The 26,600-nt window shown below is 43.6% G+C and overlaps 1 protein-coding gene across 1 annotated transcript in view; it reads right to left on the bottom strand.

The window, feature by feature from the left end:
- The window catches only part of PEPD (peptidase D), a 133,430-nt gene that overhangs the window by 9,126 nt on the left and 97,704 nt on the right, over positions 1 to 26,600 (bottom strand). The window contains exons 12-13 of the mRNA XM_054198808.1: positions 25,918 to 26,066; positions 9,007 to 9,191 (exon numbers count right to left, since the gene is read on the bottom strand). Of these exons, the coding sequence (XP_054054783.1) occupies positions 9,007 to 9,191; positions 25,918 to 26,066 (334 nt within the window). The remainder of the gene's footprint in view (positions 1 to 9,006; positions 9,192 to 25,917; positions 26,067 to 26,600) is intronic.

Here is a 26,600-nt window from a genome sequence, read left to right on the forward strand (position 1 = left end):
CAGAGAAAAAATAATTACTTGCACTATTTCTTTCTATACCCTTCCTGGCAAAGTACACTATTTTAAGCGATGTGCGAATCTTGAAATGCCCCCTCCACGTGATGGCTGAAGTAGCTCAACTATGCAGCAGAGAACAACTTCTCCAAGGATATGCAAATGCTTATTCTCACTGAATGTTATTAAAATTACACATTTATGATCTTGATTCAGGAGCAATGAGTTTACACATGACCTCATAAAAGCAGCCCATTTAAAACTAAACTTTTGTCAGATTCAGACTTTCAGGCAACATGGTGCTGACTGATATTATTAAAAACTAAGTCAAAACAAGTCCTGACTAGCAAAACATTCTCTTCTTCCCAAAAGCTGGTAAAGTAAAATGATATATGAGGACGTGCTTAGTCAAGGAACTAGAAACACTGCAAAGACTAGTTCAGGATATTAATTTCATTCCCCCAAATGTGCCAGGTATTGCAACATCGGAATAAATATATCTCAATCCCATCAGCTTTTTGAAAATTCTTTGCAACTGCAGCAAAATTTCATCAACAAAATATGGTGATGGCCAGCAAACAGCTCACAGGCCCGCTCGCTGGCGGAGCCGCACGCTGCTTGGGAGAACCCCCCTGCCTCCCCGCTCAGTCACAGGGGGCAGCTCTGCACGGCCACCGTGTTGGTCATCTGCTCTCCAGGTGCCATTCCCAAACCTCGCTTCTAGCCAACGGCAATTTTCCTTGCCAGCAGAAGGGGCGACTCCTTCCAGGAGGAGTGGCAGCATGGCTGGCATCAGCAGGAGCCCTCCCCTCCCTGCCGTCCCCCCCTGACACGGCTGGCGGGCAGTGGGAGATGCCCTCAGACCTGCCATGGCTCCCCCTCATTGCTTCCTTCGCTCTGCAAAGCGCAGACAGCCCCACAGTACTCTTTGCTCCTTCCTCAGAAAGCCTATTCCACAGAAATCCCGCTTGCAAGAGCCACCCAGCAGTTTCTTTCCTCTCGCCGCTCACCCAAGCAGTGCCGGGGACGCTTTTCCCCTTCGCAGAGCTTCTGTTCCACCGCACAGTGTCTTGCTTGCTTTTGCCAAGGTTTCCAGAGCCCTGCAGCCCAGACGCCCGTGGGGAAGTTTGCCCATTTTTCAGCGACGTGGAGCATTTGTTCGTCCTTGGAAGCCAGTGAGTGTACCCTGACCATCTTCATTGTGTACTCGATCCATTTTATTTCATATGTTTGAGCTGAATTTTGCAGAGCATTACATTACACTAACAGAAGAAAGCACGGTTTTACCAAGAGAACAAGAATACTCCGATATGCAAGGCACTCTGCATTTATATTCTTATCAAAACCCACAGAGAATCAATATATTTCTACACTCAAAACAATAACTGCACTGAAACGGAGCCATTTTTCCTTCTGCTGCTGCCCCATGGGGTTTGGCATCTCACACATTCATTGTAATGCGTAAAGGAAATGAGGGCATCCAATCTTGTGGATTAATCTCTCCATGAGCTGTAAACAATTAGATTAGTGTCTGGACCTTTTGGTGTCTTGCCAACTATCTATCGGCTGCTTTACAACAAACAACCCATATTTGGCTTTTAAGAGTACACTTCTCTTCAATTCTACTTTGTAAATGCCTTTTCTGAGGCAGTCAATCCAAGACAGATGCTAGAAAGATGAATGCGCGGCGAGGAAAACAATGGCAAACATCCTCTGAAGGCAGCCCTGGCACCGCGGTTGCATTTTTTTGCCTTTTCTTAAAACAAATGAGGTTTACCACCAGGTGTGACCATCCAACCTTGGTGCCCATGTCAGACACCTCTGTACAGCCGTCACAGGAACACGTAGACATTTTGTCTGGACCGCTGGCGGTCTGATTCTGCTTTTAGTACTTCCCCCAAGAAGCTAGTAACACACAAACTCTTCTCGATATTTCATGCATCCTATCTCAGCTCTAGGTTGTGTCGGTTCTTGTTTTCATCTCCAGATCTTCGCATTTTGCAGGCACTGAAGTCACTTTGTGAATGGCAGCAGCTACATCTCTTCCATAAAAGCATCTCTAAGGGCCTTGGGAGAAACGGTGACACTGTCCAGCTTCTCAAAGTCAGCAAACAGGACACCAGCGGGAGGACTTGCCATGAGGAAGCCCTACGCTCCCTTTTAATGGAGGCTAGCAAGGTGTTCACCAAGAGATGTGTGGCACGGATGCAGACAGAGACAGGTTCTGGCCATGCACACTCTGAGCAGAGGACAGGAGGACAGCCCCAGCCCAACTTGCTGCAAGGCTGATGGACAACATGAGCTGGGACAGGGAATGAGCAGAGTGGGGAAGGGGGAAGGTGACCAAGCTGGGGAGATGACAGAATTCCTTTTGAGAACAGCACTGGATTAAAGCAATCAAACAATGGCTTCAGCATCCCAAATGACATCTATCTCTGGGCATTCGCAACCTCCTTGGTACCCATCACGGCCATCAGGACAGCTCTTGGCTCTCAGTCTGCTTCAGTTGTTTATGAAAACTAGAACAAACTTGAGGATTTTTTTAATGACTGAAACACCACCACCTCCTAAACAGAAGGTGACAGGTCTGAAACAAGGCCTTTGCCATTTTCCACCAAGTCAAACCCTGTTAGGAGCAAAGCCTCGCACTGCCATCCATTGGTATGCATCTTCGGCCATTAATGGATTTTCTTCTTTGTGAGGAGGCAACTTCCCTCTATTTTGCAGCTAAACAACTAGCACCTTGTTTTCAACAATAATCATGATGTTGTTTTGTAGTTAGATGAGATGAAGGGTAAGAAATATGAGTGCTGGCGCAGCAGCTGTGTGGATATCTGTTTCTGTTCCCATTATATCCTGGAGGCATGGCCATGGAGCAGGACCCCGTCGCACTCAGTGCTGTACAACTGTAAAGCCTAAGCTGGTAATTTGCTTCAAAAAAGTGTAGAGAATAATCTAGAAAATATTAACACCTAGGCATCTAAAAAGAGACTCCCAGTTCTATTCTGGGAAAATGACTTTTCAAAGAACTGTTTATTTTCCTGTATACTGCAACAACAGACTATATCCGAAATTGTTTTCTAAGACTGATTTTATTTGGAGGTTCTGCTCACATTTTAAAATTGAGACACTCCCCCCACAGTAAGCACAGATGTATGACACTGTCATTTGCGACTGTACTCCTGCCAAGAACATCAGATTCCAATTAATGGTTCATGTAAGGTAACAAAAAACAGCCTGTCTAGGCAATAAGGACTGTCAAGGGAACAGGAGAATTATTATGTAAACTGATTTCATTACTATGTAAGCAAAATAAAAGTTCAAATTAAGTTAAGTGTGCAGTGATATAAAATATAGATCTATTTTTGGAATAAGCAGGGAATTAGGAAGTACGCAAATACACCTACTCCCCAGAAAAGTGGTGGTGGAAGACTAGAAGTTTCAGTATCTCCGGAATACCTCAGTATAAGGATGAATTACTGCCTGCTCCTACAAACTCAATGGTTCATGGGGGTATACGTTGCTTTTTCTGTGGAAGAACTGCAGTAAGTATCATGCTGGATCTTGTCCCACAGACACCGGCGACCAGGCAAAGTGATCAAAGCAGACACAGCTCCAGGCCCACTCGGGTGAGCCTGATCTGGGGTCCGTCTCTGGATGAGGACAGAAGGAAAGTACAGGTGACATCTCTGCGCTGGCAGGTCGCTGACGGGGCCACTACAGCAGCGCAGAGACACGGGGCCGCCCTCCCTCCTCAAACCAGGGGCTGCAAGCCTTAGTTGCCATCACCCAGAAGGTTCCTCGAGCCACCAACAGCAGAGAAATGGCCCCAGCAGAGATCACCAAAACCACTCGTAACTGCAAATACTGAACCACAGGAAAAGACTCACGTGGTGACACAAACTAGTTTCTGGTACTTTTTTTCCAGCTAAATTGTCACAGAACTTTTTTGAGCCTGGCAAATAGACTGTCCCTGTTGGAACACATCCGATACAGAGGAGTCCTAATCATTTTACCAAGCTAAGTGCAATCAAGTATTTAAATTAGTCAGGATACTAACATTATATTTAGATTACACGAAATCAACACCGAATTGAAATCCCAGCTCTCACTCTTCCCTATTCTCCCACTGCGTATACCCAACTTCTAATTAGCTCATTTATTGTAAAAAGAACAGAGCCCTCTGCAGCTAATAAAATAAAAGCCTCGAATTCCATTTCACTTGTCTCCTGGCCCCTTCTTTCTAAGCCCTCGTTTCTCTTGCTGAGTGATACTAATGAAGATTAGTTTATTCAATCTGTCCCGCTCCTTCCCAGCAGCCCGAGCTGCCTCCAGCCGCCTGCAGGAACCCCTCCTCAGCCTCGCTGAGCCCAGCAGCAGGTGACAGGAGAACATGCTCCGGGCGTCACACACCACTCGTGCCGTCTGCAAGTCAAAGCTTCCACTTCTGCAGGAGAATCTAATTACTGGCTGGAGCTTTTGGGACACAGCTCAAAGTTAATATTGGGGGAATGGAGAGCACACGATGTTTAACTGGCTGTTTTTACTTTAAACATTTTTGTTTTTTCCTAGGTATTAACCAGTGGTATCAGGTTGGAGCTGCCTAACACCTTTCCTGTTATTGCAAGGAATGTAGAAGAATCGCCTGCCGCTTACTGGAGGCACCGCTGCCGGCTCCGAGGCAGACAGAGCTGAATTTCAATCCATCGCTATGGCGGGGTCCTCAGCATAACGTCCCTTCTCAGTTTTGCTTCCTGCTCCTCAGATGCCACCAAGCTCCATTGCTATCGCAACGGAAATAATAATAAAACATACAGATTATATTTTTTTCTTAAAACCTAACTGTGAGGAAAAAAAGAAATAGTACATAGTAAAAATCACCAAGCTGACAACTACAACATAAACCTGGAAGATGAGGAGAATATTTAGATAGAGAATTCGTCACACATGAGATAAAGAATTGCAAAAGCTACCAGCAACGCTCTTTTAAAATGAGACCAATGACAAGTACCGCTTAAAATCTAACGGGCAGGTTTTCTTGTGACATGCAGAAAGCATACACAGGCAACAGCCTTAAATTAAAGGGCTTTTTCTTTTGTGATCTTTTGATACTAATATTAGTGGAAATTGCATAGCAAGCCCCTTAAAGCTTACCTACCTTCTTATACCTTACTTTTACATACAATTGAAAGCAGAACTGTACTGTTTTGGCTTTTCTCTTCTCCTGTGCCTAGAATGAACTGTTCAAAAACACAAATCTCTCTTAGTCTCTGCTAAAATTCCAGAAAGATTTGGACAATCCCTCCTCTTCAGCCTCTGCTCAAGCCCTAAGCGCCCACAAAGACCCAAACTCCAGCATCTCTCTGCACAGGGAAAAGCTGCTGGGAACCCATCCTGATTTTTCTGAGCACACGTGAGATGCCGCGGCAGGGTAAGAAGCTCTATGAACCTAACTCTGGGAGGGGATTAAAATCCCACAGGAGAATCTTATGCTGCAGGAAACTCTCCTGGTTGGTGTCTGACCCAACAGACAGGAACAAGCACTATGGATTTCAGCACTGCTCTGCACAGAAATGCTGCAGAACTGAAAGTCTTCACCAATTAGTTTCCTGCCTGCACTCCGCCTGCTCAGCGGCCCCCCCAGGCATCCCACTCTGCTATGCCGGAGTTCAAAGAACCAAAAAGAAAGTGATTCAATGGGATCCCGTGAAGTGGAAGCAGCAGATTTTTTCCCCTCATCTTTCCTCGAGGTGTACAATCGCTTACAAGAACAAAACACAGAGCCAAAGCTGGAGAGAGGCCCTGTTACTCCTCGCTCACCCAAGCGCCCGCCTGCAGGTCGTTTCATGTCTGCAGGTCCCGCGTACGCGCAGCGGGAGCACAGCTTCGCAAGGCTATGACCAAGCGAGGCAATTTGCATCGCTGGGGCTCTACACAACAGCTGTAGGCTTCTCGGTGAATTCACCTCATCCTCTGCTTCTTAAAGGAAAAAAACATTAATGCATCATTTGCAATGCTAACCACAAAAAAATGAAATCTTCTGCTTCAGCATAAAGCAGGATACATAGGGAAAATAATTTTTGCCAGAACAAGAAAGGGAACAAGATTATTCCTGTATTCTTCAGTAGGTTTGGTGACCCAAACCCCCAGACAGTCAACCGGGCGCAAGCGTTCTGCTAGAGCCAGCCGCAGCTTGCACTCCTCTGGGAGCAGCCGCAGTGCTCCCCACCACGCACCGGAATGGAAGGACGTGGATCACTCCAGGATCAAAACAAACCTCTAACCTTAATTGGCTGGTGCAGAAGAGCGATGAAAGGATTGGCTTGCCATGAGAATAGAGAACTGAATTAAAACTTTAAACTAAGGTAAATCTTATAATTTTAAAAGACAAAACAAAATGAAACTCTTAATTCACAAGATGTTAAAATCACAGTAGTTATTAACCTAACTTAAATTAACTGGCTTATTATTATAGAAAGTCATCAAATGTACTTAGCATTCTTTAGAGCCTTACAGTCAATTAATATAACATGAAATTGAATCAACTCGAGCATCTAGAGACACAGAACCTAGATTTAAATGAAAACTTCAGACCCATCTACCTCAGGGTCTGAAAATTTGGGATCACCTACCACATATTCTCCATTGCAACAGGCACAAACCCTCATTTATATCCTGTATCGAATTTACCCAGAAACAAATGAAAACAGTGTGGGAAAACCATCTCCATGATTAAATTTTACAGCCGAAGCTAAGCCCAGTGGAGTTTTCACCCTTTGAAGCTAGCTCCGGCTAAGGGCCAGATTTTCTGCAGTGATTAGTACCGCTGGGGCCGAATTTTCAGAACTGCTCAAGTTGTAGTTAGGCCCTCAAAAGAAGCAGACAGATTTTCAAAGAAGTGCTCGACGCTGGGTTTCCCCGCGAGGAACAGCAGGGTAGGCTGCAGGAGACCCGCTTCCCAAAGGAGCCCTGCACTGCCGAGCTCTCCCGAAAATCAGGACATTGACTTACGGGCTTCAGTAGGAAATACACTGGTTACAGCCTCCTAAAAATCTTGCCCTAAACATAGTTGCTAAGACGCATTTATTGCTGGCCAAACCCAATTATTCTTTATCATGGCAAAAACACGGAAGGGAAATGTTGTATTTTTCTAATATCCCAGAGTATCCTTTGCAAAAAATGTGCGAGTTTTTTATGGTGTTTGTCAAAGAGGAAGAAAGTGCTTGTTCAGTGCTGCATGTGAAAGCAGCTTACTGGAAAAGATGAAAACTTATTATTGCCAATTTTGAAAAAAGAAATCTTTGGCTACTAATGAATAACTAATCTAAGCTAACAATGTCTGGAAATAGTTTTTCTGGAACGCACAAAACTTTGTGACGGATAAAAATTAGGAAATTAAAGCTTATTGTATTATTCCAAATGTAACTGTTTACACTTGAGGAAAAATAATGGAATAATATCCACTTGGAAAGTTTTTATTTTTAAAAAATCCTTTGTAATACTCCCAGAAATTCCCTCAGCCAAAAGCAAATAACTTGCTTCTTAACCAGCTAGAAAAAAGAGCATGATACTACAGGCATGGGCTCAGTGTACAATAAACACACAAATGGCTTCATGAAATTCTTTGTGAAAATCTCGTTAGCTGGTAAACATTTAAAACGCACCAAAAATCACTCCACAGCCTACTAGATGTCTTCAAAATGCATTTTCTCATGAAATAATGAGGCATAGATACAAAACCTTCTCCCATTGAACGCAGGCACGTATCAAACACCCATCCTCTCTGTGTCAGCTACTGGAGAGATCTTAAAATCAGAATAGGGTTGCTTTTGATTTTTGTTTCATTTTTATGAAAGTTTGTTAACTGATGCCAAGACATTGTCATCACAGTATTGTGTCTCAACAATAATTATATTGTGAACATAATGAGTACCCTCTAATATTATATTGTTTCTTCCCTGCCTGCAAAAGTGAACCCAGCAAGAGCAGCTGTTACATAGCCTGTTCACCCAACATGAACGAGCTCCAAAATATGCCTAAACCTTACCCAAGAAGTTCTTCGTTTCTTCTTCAGGTTCTCGTAAAAGAGAGTTCTTACATAAGAGAGAAGGCAAATGATCCATTTTCATACTGTATTATTGAAAATCCTTAAACTGTTAGCCTCAAATAACCAAAACATAACACACAGAAAATCCTTCTGAAATCTTTCTGAAGCTGCTGTAAACTTCCTGTCTTTATTCAAACCTTAAGTTCAGATCCCCTTAGAGATTTATTTTTTTTTTTAGTATCATTGCAAACATCCTACCATTCATTGGTTACAGAATTTTACCCATTCTACTCTCAGACCACAGTCATGGACATTATGTTAATTCAAGGAAAAAGGTAATCATTCTCCGTTTTCTGCAGAAACTCGGAATACAAGAGGTTGTGCTTTCAGATGTGCAAAGACTGGAAGACTTGATGGATTTTTTTTCTTTCCATTCTCATTCCAGGACAACACATCTACTTTGGTGCCCATGTTGCCGCCTGAGATCTAAGTTCAAGACAGGAACATGAGCCCGCTTGTTTCCGTATGACACAGCCATCGGCATTTACTAGCCCGGGTGCAGCAGTGGGCTCCTACAGCTGCCTCACATTGTGAATGGAGCAAGCGGGTCATCCCAGTACAGGTCTCGGGCAGCTGGAGCTGCTCTCTGCCACAGCATAAGGCATGCTTGAGTGATAACACGTTTCAGTGGTGGCCCGTGGAGGAATACCAAAATGCATGTAGAAATTGAACAGATTAGGAATGCCCAAAGGGCGGCATCAGTTGACTTCTCCCCCTAAGCAATTTCTGTTTCAACGAACTAACAGACTTCCTTAAAGTAAACTGCATAAAATATCAGATCCAGAAAAAGACACAGTTAAACGCACATCTGCTGCACCCCTGAGAAGAAGCAACTGGTAAGAGAAACGCTGGTCGAATTGGGAGGGGTTAATCTGCAATGCAGTTGAGAATGGACTAACACTAACCTCTGGGTAGCCTCCAACGTCATGCACGTCGATTCCAAGTAGATGTCCAAGTCCGTGTGGCATAAATATTGCACCCAGATGAACCTTCACCATGTCATCTACATTGCCTTTCAGAATGCCAATTTTAGTCAACTCCTCCAGATGGACTCTGTCAGCCAGACGGTGCATATCAGGCCAGGCGACCCCTTAGAGAGCAGAAACAAGCAGCTGAGTTAACTATTGCTAAAAGTTTTTAAAGACGACTTTCAAAAAGCAGATGTAACACATGTACCCTTTGTTTATAAAAAAGCAAAGGTGGAAAGAGCAACATTAGCACAAAAACCCTTTAAATGAGGCAAAATTATCTTTACTGTGCATGCGAAGCACAGAAAACTACAAACGAGGAAGAGCAGCACCTTGTAATCCAGATCCACCTGAGAGAACGCTACGACACCGTACCTAAGCCTGTCTGTGCAGATGCAAATGTATCAGAGAGTTTTCTAAAAGAATGTCAACTGTAAAATGCAGTTATTTAAAATGCAAAGCATAAAATATTACTATCCTTTTAGTTTCAATAACGATCATGCCCATATTTAGAACATTTGAGATGGACAGTACTTTTCTACATACATAGAAGATTTAAAGCCCACATCTTTCTGGCAAAGACACTCTCCAGAAATTAATGATTCCCTTGTGTTAATGGGCTGTGTAAAACACAAGTCCTCTAATTCACGTACTAAAACAGCATTACAAAATACTGTTGGTTGACTAGAGACAGAGTGCCAGGATACATTAGATTTCTATTATTTTGGTATAGGATACCATTTTGTTTGACAAACTGCTGGGGGGAGGAGGGAGGAAGAAAGCAGCTCTTTTGTTAGTAACACAGTACTGTCTTAATTAGTTCACCATGGCTTTGAGTCATCATCAACAGCGCGGTTGCAGAGTCAAGACAACTAGGGCTAAGGTACAGTAGAAGAATATTTTCCTTGTTCAATTTTGGCATGATTAAACAAATAGAAACCCAGCAATTTTTAAGGCCAAAAACCCCATCAAGTTCCATTTGCTCTAATCCAGTTAAAGACGCAGCTCTAGGGTCTTGTGAACATGAATGTCATATCATAATTACATTAGCACTTTTTGCTCAAAGTACTGGGGCTTCAAAGGCTGAAATAAAATCATCCTATGGGAGCGCTTAAATAAAATTCAATTTGGCTCTGATATGTCTCTGATAGAAAAGTCAGAAACAAAAGAAAAATCAGCAGATGCGTGTAGTCTTCCTGGTCAAAACGTGCTACTTTCATGTTCTCCCTCCTTCAAAAAGGAATTTAGATTTTTCCTTCAGAAAGAATTAATACAACTACAACCAGTTGTTCTTTGACAACTGTGTTCAACGTAATTGTATTTTACAAGAATTTATCTTTTTATCTTTTTGAACATTGGTTCTATTGCAATATTCACTTCTCTATATTCACCTATGTTTCACAGCTATATCACAATAGGCTCCAGCCTACTGCATGGTAAGTCGAAAACATTACAATCGATTGCATCGATATCACAGATATCAAGCTGGAATTACTACTGAATCGCAGTTGCTTTCCTGTTTATGTTGTAGTTGTGGGAATACAGAATTTCTGTGTGTAACTCCCAGTTCAGTTTCTGTGCTTTGCAGTCAACTCTAACTGCTCTCGAAGTCTTTAACATTCTTTCTGGGGACACTGGATGTTCTCTTAAGATCTCTCTGTGATCTCTTAGCTGAGTATTACTACAAGCCTTCTATTTTCATCCCCATGACTGCAAAGGCACAGGTAACTTCTGACTCTGGTCAAGCATTTGAAGCCTCGTCCTCTCTCGCTATAAACGAAGGTCAGAACTCCCTTGCCATAAGCCAAAATACAACCATATCCTGGGTGCTCTCAATCAACTTAAGAGGAGATGCCCGAGACCCGAAGACGAGGTGCCGGCTGTTTGGGTACAGCCTCCCCCTGCAGCTCTGCTGAGACTCTTCATCTCCATCCAACCCACCGACTGCACTTACAGAAACACAACCACCTGCATCAAACTAAGGAAGAGATACAACTAACAACCGATACAAACATTAAACTGATCAGAAATAAAAAAAAACCATCAAAACCACATATCCATTTGCCTGCCGAAGTTCAACAGAGCAAATGAATGACTCTGCTGCCCTCACTAAAAAGATTGCTGTGGCTGTAAATCCTGAGCATTTCTGAGCAAACCCAGTAGAGCCCCTTCCTCCCTTGCCTCTACTTCTTTCTTTTTCTCTCCCTGAGAAAAAGCATGACCACTTCCCCTCTTCTCCTCCTGCCCAGAGCTCTGCGTTCTCCGTCTGGTTTGGTTTTCATTCATCTTTTCTATTTCATTAGAGACTGAGGACAACAGAAAGCTCCCCTGCAAAATAAACACTGAGGCTGGAGGGACAATCTGCAGCTCTGGGCTCTCTCTTGGAACAAGGTCCGCGCTCTGGAAAGAGCCCAGCAGAGCGACTCTGGACCACGCTTGTATCACCCAGCCAGTGCCACCAGTTTTGCTGGAGACCGGAAGGGCTTCAGCTCCAGCTCTCACCCAGACAGCCCCAGGAAAGCTCTGGCTGGAGGGAAACCAAGCTGCTGCTGGGGGCACCCCGCTAAACGGTACAAATGTGTTTTACAATAGGTGTTCAAATACTCTTAATTAAAAAAAAGCGAACGTGTTTATAGATAGATTGCATCTTCTATTCCATTGTCTGGCTTCACAGTTTTCTGGATTAATGGTAGAGAGCTCTGTCACCTGCTGCAAGCCGATGCAGCAGAAACCACTCTATTAGCATTCTTATAGCGAGAAAAAGCAGTTAAAAAACAAGTAAAACCCACAACAAAACGATCTGCAGACAAGTGGCTCTGCCATCAGTTACGCGAGTTCCTGCAGTGGCTGACTGCTTTGCGACCCCAGCCTGCGCTAACCTCCCACCACCCATCGCCCACTGGGACGCTTTACGCAGATATTACTCAGGACCATTATTTTTAAGCTTTGGTGAAGTTTATCACAGTTGCAGACATGCTTTTTGTGTAAAAAGGTTTATCGTAGTTGCAGACATACTTTTTGTGTAAAAAGGTTAGTTCCGTTATTATCTTTAAGACAATTTATAAACCAATTATACTGCAGTGACAGATGAGGTTTAGAAAGCGAGATTGGAGGGTCCTTGGACTTTGACAGCTCGTACCAAAATGAGTCTGCGCTCAGGAAAATCTGCTGATGATGTGTCTGCTCCATTCTTAATTCTCTGCCAAACGAGATACTGGGTAATGCAGGTCACTGAACCAGCGACCGGCTGCCCAGGAAAGCTCAGTTACCAAGGCTCCTCGGGCTGCGATTCGTTACCTGCCATGCAGCACGTGCTTGGGCCAGTGGCCAGGACAAACCCCACTTTTTACAGCAACCAAAGCATTTGAGATGCCTCGAGATACAGAGTGAACCAACTCCATAGCAAGGACCAGGCACTGAATATGTCCGATAATGAAACGTGACAGAGCATGGATTAGTTAAACAATACACGGAAGCTATTAGTTCTCAGACACCGTGCTAACAGTACAGCAGAGGTTTGCAGATGTGTGAGTCGCTGTGTTTAAAAATGGCAAACTTAATGCATTCAGTTTACCACAAGGGTTTTTTAAAAATTTATTCCCATCAACCTGAATGTTATCTGATATCCACAGATACTAGTGGGACAGAAAAGAAAAAGATAAAATAGGTATTGTTTTAATGCCTTGAAAATATTTCCTAACTATCTGTTTGCCAAAGACACCAAATTTCAGAAAAAACACCATGTTTTAGGGACTCGGAAACATCACATAAGGATCTCTGCAATAACCTGTGATCTCTTTGATCAAACTGTTGATAGGGAAGACTTTTGTTAAAATAAAAAAAAAAAAAGAGAGAGAAAGAAATGCTTCTAGTGAAATCAGAAATCAAAAGCATCCCTATCGTTTACCGAACATACCATAACTTTTTAAACAGTAGAATTGAACAGATTAATTGCTGTAATACATCACACTATAAACTGTTCCTCAGTTGCTGTTAACTCACTGGTATTTTCATTCCAGTGATTATTTTCTGATGTTTTATTAGAAGCTATTCGAGAACATAAAGTAGAAACAGCACACAAAAGCAATTTAGAATCACTGCGTGGTATTTAGCCACTTTGGTCGGAAAGTGCTCTGAAAAGGCCTAACAGGATTTTTTTGGCTGCTACTTAGGGTACTTTGTGGTTGTAATGTGACAATGATTAAACCACAAATGATTTAGCAGGGGTTTTTTGTTGTTGTAGGGTGGGGGTTTTTTGCCAGCACAGATGTCACAATCTTACTAAAAAAACAGGAGTATGGCAAGGTTGTAGTAACTTCTCCCCAAATTGTGCTAAGGTTAAGCTACATTTAATTTCTGAGTGTCCACAGACAAGGGCAAAAGGCCCGATGTCCCCTGGCAGTGCCACTGAAATGCAGACACAACACGCAATCCCAGTCCAGCCAGCAACCCACTGGAACAGATCAGAATCTGCCAACACACAGTGACCATATCAGACAGAAAACAATAGCTCCTTCAAAATTCCAATCAAACCCAGTTTAAAAAACAAACCAAAACATCATCTAAATAAATACTAACAGCAACTATTTCTTTCCTCTTCCCTTGGGTGCTAGAGAAGAATTTGTTGCATTTCTGCTTTTCATGCTTTCCTCTTGGCCCCCTAGATGAAATACTCAGGGGGGGCTCAGTTTTCGGGCTTGGTTTCTTGCAGCCGCAGGTGAGGCTGCTCTGTGACGGGGTGAGGAATCGAAGAGCAAGAAACCAAAATGCGGTACTCAAACACTGACAACATCTGGGCACAGCGAAGCTGCTCAGAGCTTCCTATGCTGTGTAGGTAACCTCTGCTGTGGGGACAGGCTGAGAGAGCCGGGGCGCTCCAGCTCGGAGAAGAGAAGGCTCCAGGGAGACCTTTGAGCCCCTTCCAGTACCTAAAGGGGCTCCAGGAAAGCTGGGGAGGGACTCTGGATCAGGGAGGGGAGCCATGGGACAAGGGGGAACGGTTTTAAACTGGAAGAGGGGAGATTTACATGAGATATGAGGAAGAAATTCTTTGCTGTGAGGGTGGTGAGCCCCTGGCCCAGGTTGCCCAGAGAAGCTGTGGCTGCCCCATCCCTGGAGGTGTTCAAGGCCAGGTTGGACGGAGCTTGGAGCAACCTGGTCTGGTGGGAGGTGTCCCCGCCCAGGGCAGGGGGTGGCACTGGATGGGCTTTAAACCATTCTGTGATTCTAAGATTCTACCTACCCGCAAGCCTCCCAGAGTCAGCGTCAGATGGCTATATGGATGCCTGGTTCAGGGATGCAATTTTAGGCTGTATTTTACAGCGGTGGCACAGCTGCATCTGGCTGCCACATGATGAGAAGAGTCTGTTAACTTTCCCATCCTAAAAAGGTGATGGGAACTGTATCACATTTGCTGCTGTGTCATACCTGCAGTGCTGACTGCAGGGATTACTCGACTCCAGCCTGCTCGTGCCATGAGCCCCAGTGTCACAGCCCCAGACCAGGATGGTCTCCTTCAGAAACCACCCTCAAATCCCCCAGTGAGATGCACCTGCCTGACCACAGCGGGAGCTACCAAAGGAGAACACAGAAGACTCTCCATCATCTCCGAAATTCGGAATAGTGGCATGCTGTTCAGCTGTTATCACAATATTTCTTTTGCAGCAGTATGATGGAAGTTTGAAGTGGTAAACCCATCCTCCCTATTATAAACCTGCACATAGTGATCTATAAGACATCAGAGGCAAGAGCAAGATAACAGTCTGCCATGCTGAAACCTTAAGAAAAACAATTTGAATAGATGCAGACGTAGAGCAAGAGGAGGGATTTCTTCCACCGCTGGAAAGATGCAGCACAGGACTGAGCAGCACTGTCAGACGCCAGATCTCCTGCATGTTCCTTCCCAAGGGCTGTGCACTGAGGAGGAAAAAAACTGAGGGAAGGAGGGAAGCGCTTAGAGGGAGCGATCGTGGTGTGGAAACTCATCAATCTTCGAGGCTTAGAAAAGACTCTATTTAGATAAGATTCAGGGCAAACAGCACAATCTGCGTCTAGCAGGTTTGCACTGACAGCTACAGCTGATGCACTGTCAAGATCGACGGACTCACGAACTTTGTACTTCAGCTCACATTACAATGTATAACGAGTGTGTTTCCTCAATACCCAGCTGGGAGAAAATCAGTGCACATCGGACTATGTAAAAGCAGCTTATTCCCCCCAAAGTCACTGTTAAAATCAGAATTGTACAACGTTACGATATTACAACCTGTTACGATTAGGAAAAAAGGATATTTTTTTTAAAAAAATAGCCTTAAACCAAAACACATTCACTAGAGAAAGGCTAAAATAACCCGCAGCCAAGGTAGGCTCTAAGTCTGTGAAGACTTCTAAATGCGTTTGCTTTGTACAAGCAGCACCTCTGAAGAGCCGCCGGCAGCAGAGGAAAGCCCAGGGGCTCAGGGGAGCTGGAAAGCCGCGGGTTTGCCCAAGCCCCAGCAGAGACTGCCCCAGCAGGGCCGCTGCCAGCCTGCCCCATGGGGGGCTGCGGGGCAGGGAGGCCCCACTGCTCTCAGGTGCCTGATGTATGCGCTTGGCCATAGCTCAGGGTTATTTTAGCCTCCCGTGTACGCCTGGGCCGGCCCCTGGGGTCAGCCCCCCAGCAGCCAGCTCCGGGCAGCTCTGCGCTCCCCCGTGCGCTGCCGCCCCCATCTCAGCACATCTGCTGGCACAGGGGCATCGGTGCCAACGCAGGGGCTGCTGGATTCGACAGAAAACACCGCCGTTTTCTTTCACACCAGCAGCCGTAGGTTACTGCTATTCTGGGCAAGGTCAGGTGACGCGTCCAACAATGAGAGCTCCAGTAATCAATGACACCGTGTTTATTTAATAATCTTGCAAGAATCAAGGATTGAACTTGACCATCAGTACTGTCTATGCATCCTTTAGTTCCTTCAGCTTCTATTTCCTAAGTGGCGGCCAATGCTTTAACCATTTAAAGCAACAAAAACGGAATTAATTTACCACAGAAAGCTATCCTACCTTTTCTGGGTCAATCTCAGAGTATTCAAAGGGAAACTTAATCATGAACATTAATGCTAGCAAGAAAAATACAGCCAACTGCATTCAGTAGAGAAGAGAGAGAGCGGACTACAAATAGCTTTTTAAAACATACATTGACAAGATTTACTTTCCAATCTGTCTTTAACACAATAACACATTCTTAACTGCGAGGGGGGAAAAATAATACTGCGGTGTCATTCAGCAGGATTTGTGAGTATCAAGTACTGGTTACAACATGCCCCGAAAGCATCTGTTCTTCAGAGGAACTGGTATGAAATCTTCAACTTCTGTCATTAATGCTTTATTGCTGAGAATAATTGTTTTGCTTCAGATATTACAGCAGATTAATAATGATCAGCAGCACTTTGCCTAAAATATGACAATCTGAATGGGAATAATTCATATGGGCATTTTGAAATTATACAAACTGTAAAATAGACTGTGCTCCCACGCCCTCCCCTGTTGTGCTATTGTCAAAAGGTCCGGTTTACAGTCCAATTTCTTTCTAAATATTCATCAAAATTAGCTACTGTTTTTATACAGCACAACAGAGAAGCGTGCCCTCATGGTGTTCTACTAAGTACAACTCTGGACTACATAAAACCAAACTGAAATGACTTGCATGCAAAAAACGCCCACTGCATGTGAATGAGAACCTTGTACTTGGAAGGAATAAATATTAGTAACAGTTACAACTATTTTCTTTAGGTCTAATAAATTTTAATCCTAGTTGAATACAGTGACAATTACTCTAAAGCAGTATTCGAAATAGTAGCAAACAAAAATAAACCTGAATTCTAAAGAAGTTACAGAACTGTCATTACAAAAAAGAAGTCGTAATCTGTGAAGTTGCAAATTTTGAACTTGCATATGTTTCTAAGCACAACTCTGCTCAGTTTAATAACAGAAACAAGTGCAAGTAATAAGATCTGCAATGTCAAATACCCTAGCTATTAGTTTCCAATTAAACAGTTCTTTAATTATTTGGGTTATTCTAATCCCTGGTCTTAGTACTATCCGACCTGAGCTAAATTCTCCACTATTCTTTTTTTGTCAGAGACATGTTATTAGAACACAGAATAGGGAATCATACTGCCACTTTGAATTCAAATCATGGTGTTTTCTGTTGTATAAAATTGGTTATTTATGAAGCTGGTAGTTGTGCCCTGAACCTCCCTCCCCCTGACAGTCTCACTGAAAGAACCATGCCCCAATATTTAGATACCAAATTGATTTCAGGGGTACATACCATCCAAGGTCTATGTTGTGCTGTACAAAAATACAGACCGTTCACCCTCTAAAGTCCCTGGGCTTGTATCTCCCTCCATGAGCTTTACTTCAATCTGCTGCTTTGCTTTGTCCTTCTAATTGACCAGATTCCTTGGAAGGACGCGCATGGGGAAACTGGCTCAGGCGGCCCCTCCATTGCAAAGAGGTCAGGAAGCTGCACCAATGAATGAAAATCAGGAGAAAGGCACAAAAAGCGGACATAGGGTTTCACGTAGCAGCTCAACACTTGTGCAGCTGCAGCTGCAGCTGCCCAGAAGACAAAGATCAAGGCCAGGTGGGATTAATTTTGTGTAGCATCCTGCACCTACAAATACACAAGGCTTTCTCTGGTCCTCTGCCACCAAGCTGGGCAGAAAGAGTGGCCAACACTCACACTCCAGGCACGGTTGCAGCTGTAACCAAAATACCAACATGCTGAGTTTTAAGGTTGTGTATGGCAGGTGGCACGTCATGGAGTTGTCATGTCTCATCCCAGTGAACTTCCAAGGACCCTTTCTCCTGGTCTTTAAAGGAAGGCCTCAGAGTTAGATCTACACAAGGGTGTAATGCCTTCCTCTGAATCATTCTGCACCTCACACTGTTTGGCTCTACATCTACGGAACATGAGAAAGAAATGAGAGAGTGGAAGGGTTTCTGCTAACTTGAGAAACACCTTCAGACACCCACTCTCAACTGCAAAATGCAAGACTTGGCCTGGTGAGGCAGCTGATGCAGGGACAGAGCGGGGACCATCAGCTACAAAGAACTTTCCGTAGTCCAAGGCAGAGAGCTGCTGGCCTGCGCTCACTGGCTCTGTGCTCCAACCCTCTCTCCTCCGCCTCTTTGCCTCAAAAGACCTTGGCCTTTGGGAACTACTTACTACTTCGCATTTATGCAGCACCTACAGCAAAAGGGATCCCTTTCCTGGTAGGTTCTAAGGATCTGCTGATATCTACATGATTAATAAAAGGATGTTTTATTTGCTTGACACGTGGGTTTACTTCTTTGCCTGCAATGTTTTTGCCTGTACTTGGTTTTGAAGTGTACTTGACTGTACTTTCTTGCTCAAGGATTATATGGCAATCCTGGCATCAATGAAATCTGCAATGGCTGACCTTTGATCCTGGAAGAAAGGATTTAAGAGCTTAAAGACCCCATGTCCTTATGTGAAACTTGAGTTCTGGAAAAGCTATAAACAGGCAAGGAATCTTCCAGCCCTAGTATGGAGAAGCTTTCACCTTCCATTATTATTATTATTACTATTATTATTATTACTACTATTATTATTATTATTATGTTAGTCCTGGGAGGGAGATTGCCTTCAAGACCTTCCTCAACAGCATTTATCAGAAAAGCAAAGCCTGAAAGCCAGAGGTAAGACAATACTCACTCTCTTGCACAGTAAAACGCAGGACCTGGGGATATGCACAGACCCTTGAACACGAGCTCCAGCCTGAAATAACGCAGAGCTACAAATCCCACAGGAGACCCTACAGCAATGTCAGCGTCCTGAGGAGGAACGGTTTCACGCTGCACATAAACTGACTTGGTGAACAACAACTTCTGTGCATATTTGGAACTATTTTTTATTTTTCATTTTATTGAAACAAACAAACATCAATCAGCAAATATTCCCAGCTGCGCAGCTAATGTCTGAATGCAATTTCGGTTCAATGGGGACTTTGGATATACAAGCTTTTTAAATCATATAAATGTAGAGATAGGGAATTGAGTGGCTGCCAACCTGGCCTTACTCAACTGTTCCTTGGGAGCAGTTTGCTAGACAAAGAGATCTTTTTTTTGACTGGAATTTAGGACAATAGACCTTACTGATCGAGGTGTTTTAATTCGTTCTCCTTCTCCCCCCAAATACTAATTTGTATCACTTAGAGATTGAAAGAAGTTTTTCTGTTCTCTTTTTTCCGACATACACAAGTTTTGCAGCAGTACCAGAACACTAAGCACAACATGCTCCCTTCCTTCTCCTTCTCCTGTGACTTTACACTACTCTACAGAGAAGAGTCGAAGGAATGTTCAGAGGTCCCAGTGCGCAATCACGAAGGGATGAAGATGGAAAGTATGTGATTGCTCCAATATTTAGCTCATTAAAGACTCTGTTTATGATCTAGTGCATTAATCCAAAACAGCCTTAATTGCAAAGCTTAAAGATAAGCATACGTCCTTTTTATTTCCTCTCAACACAGTAGCAGATTTAACGTATTTGAGAAACTTCAATGTTTCTATAGGTAGAAATTGTGTATAGAAACTTTCTAGATGTAGAAACCATACTGTCCTCATCAACTAGGAATTAAATTTATAGAAGTCTAATTATCAATATTGTTTAAATGCACAAGATAATAATCCAAATAATAAGCAGCAGAAATCACTTGGGAGGTTGGACATGGTTTAAATACACAGTTATTTGCTAAAGAATAAAAAAGGAAGCTACTCCACAGTATCTTCCCCAAGACTACCGGACTCGCATGTCTCACTGACAGTAACGCATCCCTGCGGGAACAGAGTGAGACTCAAGGCTGGGTTAAGCATGAATGCGTTTCACGCACAGAAACCAAAGCACATGGCGATCTGTTGGCTTGCACAGCACTACCTGCCCCAGTAAGAGCTAGACTGAGCCCACAGGCACTGATCTCATCAGCATCTCTTCTTCTTACACCACTGACATTTTCATTCGCAGGTTTCAGAACATGGAGTCATGGAGTGATTTAGGGTAGGAGGCACACCAGGAGGGTATCTGATCCAAACCCTGGCTCCGAGTAGGGCTAACTTCAAAGCTAGATCATGTTTCCTCAACAAGTTGTTTTTGAGAAGTTTCAGAGAGGGACTTTCAGCAAAACCAATTATTTCACATGTTTCTTCAAATACATTTAGATTAATGACAAAGAGCAAACAACACTGGTCTCCCAGGTGCAACTTATGACAAACGAGGGTTAATAAAGCTATTACATTGACATTGGATCTACCTTATGTGACTGGGATAAAGAATGAAGTGAAAAAGAATTTGGGAACAATGAGCATTTGCCCTTTCAAGTTCTTCAGATCTTTCCGCTATCAACAAACATGTCAGACTTGCTCACAAAAGGGTCTGATCTACCCCTGCACTTCAGGCTCTCAACTGCCACCACGACAGTTGTCCATGGGAGCACTACAGACGTGAGACCTGAGACCTCACACCCTGCCATTAACCGTCACACTATTTAGGCTCATACGTACTGATGTGCTGCACAATACTTTTTTTTTTTCCATCACAGTTTGCTTTTTTAACCCTGGGCAATTACAGGGGTGGGCGAGAGCTACACTAAAAGCAGTGTCTTTATGGTTACAGCATCAAGGGCTCCAGAGTTAGGCACTATCAGTTGATGCTGTCTGTGCAAGCTTTGCTTGGACCTTTGGTGCTGACGTGTCACAGTCCAGTCCTTTAGCTACATGACCACCTACTCCTTTGGATGGGGTTTCAGTAGCAGCAAGGCCTTTTTGATGCTGCTGCCTTTTTCAGTCCCACAATAAAACTTTTCAAACCTTTTGGAGATTTTCAATGGCACTCACCAGAGGAACAGACCCAGTGCTATGTTTTGTAATGTAGGCAGCTGGCTAAAAGACGGAAAACCTGACGCAAGCAAAACTGCAACATCCATTCATGTGTTACTACAGCGAGGAGAACTCCCACGGAGGAGAGCTTCAGCCCAGTGGAAAAGCTTCCACCAGACCAACCAAAGCTTCCTACCAACGACAAGACGCAAACCCACAGGAAGCCCACTTTCATTTAGTTCTAGGGCTACCTTATTTCCAGAAGACTCTAAGTCCAAGGCAAGCACGGCTCCTGCTGGACCACTGAAGATACCTGTTCCTCACGTAACTCCTCTTTCATCTGCTGCAAAAGCCGAAAGTGTGCCGGAAAAGAAATAAGAGACTTCACAAAAAAGCAAGTGCAGCAAATGCACCTGAATGTTGCCACTGGGAATTAGCAACCACCCTTGCCTCAGACTCAGACTCCCAGCAGGATGCTAGGCAACCTGCTTCAAACACAATTTTTTATTTTTATTTATTTATTTTACATTTGTTCATTAATAATTTTCTTTCATTTTACTGGAGCCTGGCCTGACAATCCAGAGTCTGATGTGCAGAAAAGCTGGGTACTCACAGCTGTAACAGAGGTCAAAACAGCTGGGGTTTGAGCAAGAGTAACGCTCAACTCCCTTAAAAAGGATCTCAAATCTGATGAATTTCAGTTTTGGAATCCCAAATGAGTCACTAGCTCTTACACCAGCTTCTCCAGCCTGTCTGCACTGCCTGCAGACGGGGAACTGCTGCACTTCCACAGCACCGAGATGAAGCGCAAGCGACCTTACTGCCTGCCAGGCACCTGGTGCTGTTATGATGAGCACTCAGAAAAACTGGTGAGAACGCTCATAATTCTGGATTCAGAGCAGGTTTTGAACAGTGGGCAATAAACAGCTCTGGGCCATGCACGGAACTAAAGGTTAAAATAAATTACTGAATAGCTGCTCATCAGCTCAGCTCTTTCTGTTACGTGCATTGCAATAAGATAGCAGGGGGAGAAACAATGGATGTAGCTACAAGAAGATTTTAATTCCAATCATCCTTGGAGGTGAAATCCCTCGGTCGTCCTCAGTAACTGTGGCTTGGTTTACACAGTGGAGCTCTGAAGTGTATGAGCTGAATTCATTTCAGATGAAAGTGAACTGGGAGACGTGCTCCAGGAGTGCGCCTAATGTGCCTCAACAAATTTAGTAAATCTAATGAGATTAAAAAACAATGCAGAAGTGAGGCAAATTAGTGAGACATTAACTTCTGGAATACTCTAAATCTGGGATACTTGGCTTTACAATTTCACTCTTTTCTGACAATTCTTATTACGTAGAAGATCTACATAACAGCGAATTGTCTCTCAAATTGCTGCTCTGAGTAAGAAGCAGATGATGCCTCAGCCACCGATGTGAATGGAAGTGTCTATATTCTGCACATCTGCCCCTGTGTTTTAGTTCTGTGGAAGTGCAAATTTAACCCAGATGGACTTGACGCAGTAAGAATATCCCCTAAGTAGAAATGCAACATTCCTCTCTGACATTTTGGATCACGAGCTTGACTTTGTAGGAAAAAGACAATTACCCCACTGCCACACAAGCACGCCTTTTTGACTCTTTCGCTTCAGCGATGAGCGTCGCTCTCTTCACACGAGATCCACGTTCAGTAGTTTCAAAACTGCTGCTTATGCAAGACCGAATATGTCTCTCTCCCCTTTTATTTTAAACAGATTTGGTTTGTGGCAGGAGTTGTGACGACTGCACTGAACTCGGGCTACAATCCCACTGAGAGCGTTTCTTAACTTTCAGAATATATTATTTGGCTCACAGAAGGAATTCTGTGCTTTCAGTTGGAAGGTGGGGAGACCCATGTATGTGATTTGAGCATGTTTGGACCATACACAGGATGCATTCGGATGAGTGCTTTTCTACAATAAAATACAACGTTTCGGAGTATTTTAAAAATTATGACAACAGTTTGCATATGGAAGTATAAACAAAATGGCCTGTTATCTCTCAGAAAGTAACTTCACTCAAGAGTCAATCAGGTTCATATGAAAGTCAAATTGAAAAAGAAATGCTGATCTCTAAACCACACACACCTATATAAAATGTTTAAGGTTGCTGGCAAATGCACGTTTCATCCATAACCACAGTTTTGTAGCCCAGTATTTGGTTAGTGACTGTCCCTAACGTACTCGCTCCCTATCTTGCACTGAGACAGACTCCGAGAATCATTAACCTCCTGAAGATAACAGCTCAATGTCCCCTGTGACCCTTTGCCACAAGGCACAATTAGGGCCCCGATTCCACAGCTGGGGAGAAGTGCTGTGTTCTCCGGCCGCTGACGCCGCCGCGGCTGCGCTGCCTGCCCTGCCAAGGGGCACTGCCCTGGGAGCCCCCTCGCTCCACCGCCTTTGATCCTAGCAACCTGGCAAACAAGACAAACAAAATCAACAGCAAAAGGAACAAGGGCTCCCTAATTCAGAAAACCTGACCAAACCACGACGGGGCTGGGTTTTACATTTAGTGCCCCTGAACCGCAGACCTAGAGCATTAACTTTCCGTCAGACAGGGAGAAGAGGCACCCAAGAGCTGAATTCACATCGTCCCTTCCTGCTGCCCCTGTGACAACAGCTGGCTCCCCCAGGAGCGGGGCCTGGTGCTTTAGTCAATGAGCCGACACATGAGGTTTGTCCAAGGAGAGGAAGGAGCCTCTCCCGCAGAACGGGCTTTTCTCCGGGCAGCAGAACAATGCATTCCGTTTGCACCCACCCTTCCAGGGCTCTGGGCTTTCTCAGCAGCCTGTGAAGTATGTGACACTAACCATGCTATGAAGGCCAGTGCTTCTATTTCTTCTTTCTCTACAGCGGAATATGAGCCTTCCAGGAGACCCAATGCCACTGTCAATTCGCAGTCCCACAGCACAGGACACGGCAGCTTTTCTGTCTGTCTCAGTGTGCCATTAAAAGAGCTCGCCAAAACATTTTAAAGGAACTTGGTGGAAAGCGCAAAGCAGATACATTTCTTCAAAAGGATTTATGAAAGCCTTATCTCCCATGTCCCCTTTAGTAAGGAAAGGTGTGGGACTGGAAACAAAACAACTAAGTAACTATTTGAATAATATCTGATCTTTAAAGTTATTTAAAGTTGTTTATAAAAGTGGATCTCTCTCTAATCCAACTCATCATTTCAGTTTGAACTGTCTTTAGAAGATCATAAACTCATTTCAGACATTGTAAATACTTTTCTGCCAACTACCTATTTTAAGTGTTTCTTACCAGAGCCTTTGGCCTTTGGTGTGTTTTTGAGAGCTCATCAAAGGAAAATACAATAATATTGTCAGATTTTTTGCATCAGTGTACAGATGGGCTAAAAGCTGCAAAAGAAGTAGGGTACGAGCCACAGGGACGTAAAAAGCAGACTCTTCCAGATGGTGAAAATTTTAGCACGTTGCAGGACGGTACCCAGATCTGTAATTCAACAGAGTGCAAAAGGTCCCGGTAGCACTTGAACCAGTCCACAGAACATGTGTTTAACCTGCTCTCTGTAGCCAGAAAATTCATGATTACGGTCCCACAAACAGCATCAATGCATTCGCACCACTCTTCTAAACAGGCAAGAGAACTAAAGCATGGTGAGAACAGAAAGTTCTGTCCCATCTTCTGCCAGACATCAAGAATGATTTCTCTGTCTATGAATCTCAAACTCCCAAGGCTAGTAAAGGATCCTAGCAACTAATTTTGAGAAATACTTAACTTAATTTCTGACACTGTAAATAAAGGGTTAAGTTAAGTGAGGAATTCTCTACACCATCCCGAGTACAGCATCGTATTAGCTCTCAGGTTCTGAAGATAGTCCGCAATTTATTAGTATAAAATGCTGCCAAAAATGTTACGTGAAATTAAAGGCGACGCTGAAATGCAAAGCAGACCATGAAGAGGAACAGGAACCAGGGGAGAAAGAGCAAATGATGAAGAATGCACATTGTTATTAAAATGGCAAAATATCTAGTCTCATTTTGCAGATAAGCTGCTAGTGCTGTTGCTCCCTTGCAGGCTGCTCAAATGAACAGTGCTGCTGCCAGCTTGTGTAACAGGGAAACGACGTATGTGCTGACTGGCAATCCAGACAGTCCGTGCACTCAAGGCCCAATGACTGAAAGCTCATACGGTAAATTTAAAGGATAAGTGTGCTTTGTGCATTAAGTACATTTTTCTCAATGCTGTTCTATTAGTAATAATGAGAAATGCTCAAGTACCTTCACCAGTGAAATACTCAAAATCACAGCAGCAGTTAGCTCTAAAAGCATTTATTTGCTTCCCTGAAAGCCGAATCGGAGAAAAATAAGATTTTCATCAAGGCAGGCAGTTGTTTCAATTGTGAAAATGTATACTCGATGAATTACCTTGTCTGCAACTTAAAGGCACACAGTGAAGTACCCAATAGCCAGTGCTTTCTAAAGCGTTTTAAGGGTAATTGAGTATCCTTCCCAAAGAGGCACTCTCCATCCTCTTTTTCAGCAGAAGATTTCTATCGAGCTTACACGTAAAATGCAGGAAATGCTTAAAACAAACCAAAGCATGACATACATGTTGCCTCAAACTCTGACTTCAGCCTTTGGCATAAGCTTCCTGAAAAGATGGCTGCCAGTGTAAACACACATCAGAGTAACAACTGTCACCACTAGATTAAAGGAATTAAAAAAAAAAGTGGAAGATTAAAATACCTTTCAAATCTTATTAAGAATTGTTTATGTGTTCTTTCTTTAAAAGTGTTGTACGGCAAATGTTGTGTGTTCTACTTCTATCCTCCATTAGGAGCTGTTTAAACATGGAAATCAACTTTGTCATCTTGTTCCTTTCCAGCACTTTCTAAAATCCAAACATAATTGTCTTGACAGCCTGAATGCTGCTGTCAAGCTCGTCAGTTCCTGTGCCATGTACCCATCTGTTACCTGGCTTGACTGCTTTCATTACCGCCCGCGATGACTTCAGCACGGCTTCGTAGATAGCCCTCTGGTCAGGAGTGAACTTGCCGTTTGCAGGGAAGGTGCAGGTGATGTCGGAGCCATAGCAGTAATACTCTCCTCCCATATCGAACAGGCTAAAAAGGAAAGAGAGGGGGAAGAAATGAAAATTTAATTCCAAAGAAATAGTAGATGAGAAGACACTTCTCTTGCTCTGCATTTTGGCAGTTGCCCATATAATCACCACTCGAATGCTGTTCCTAAGTCAAATGAGACGACAGTCCCCTGGCAGAAGGGTATCTGCATTGCATACAGCTTAAATGGACACCCTTATGGGCTGTGCTGGTCCTGGATGGAAACACCAAGAGAACGCACGAAGGAAGATAAAAAGTAGATGAGGAATCCACTTCAAGCTCTTCCGCTCCAGCTTCTAGTACCTCTTCTCAGAAGAAAAGATGTCCTTTTTTTCTTTCCTGAGAAAAGCTAGCACCACATAAAGGGTCTAACCTCAAAACTTAACAGAGAAATGTTAACTGAATTATGGCCTTTTGTATCTAAGTGTCAGAACACATCTGATGGTTTCAATAAAACGTCCCCAATAAAGGTTGACTGCCACTGCTCACAACATAAACTTTCCTTTAAGACAAACAGGGATTAAAGAAACAAGGATT

This window comes from Rissa tridactyla, chromosome 4 (assembly GCF_028500815.1).
Source record: "Rissa tridactyla isolate bRisTri1 chromosome 4, bRisTri1.patW.cur.20221130, whole genome shotgun sequence".
Classification (NCBI taxonomy): domain Eukaryota; kingdom Metazoa; phylum Chordata; class Aves; order Charadriiformes; family Laridae; genus Rissa; species Rissa tridactyla.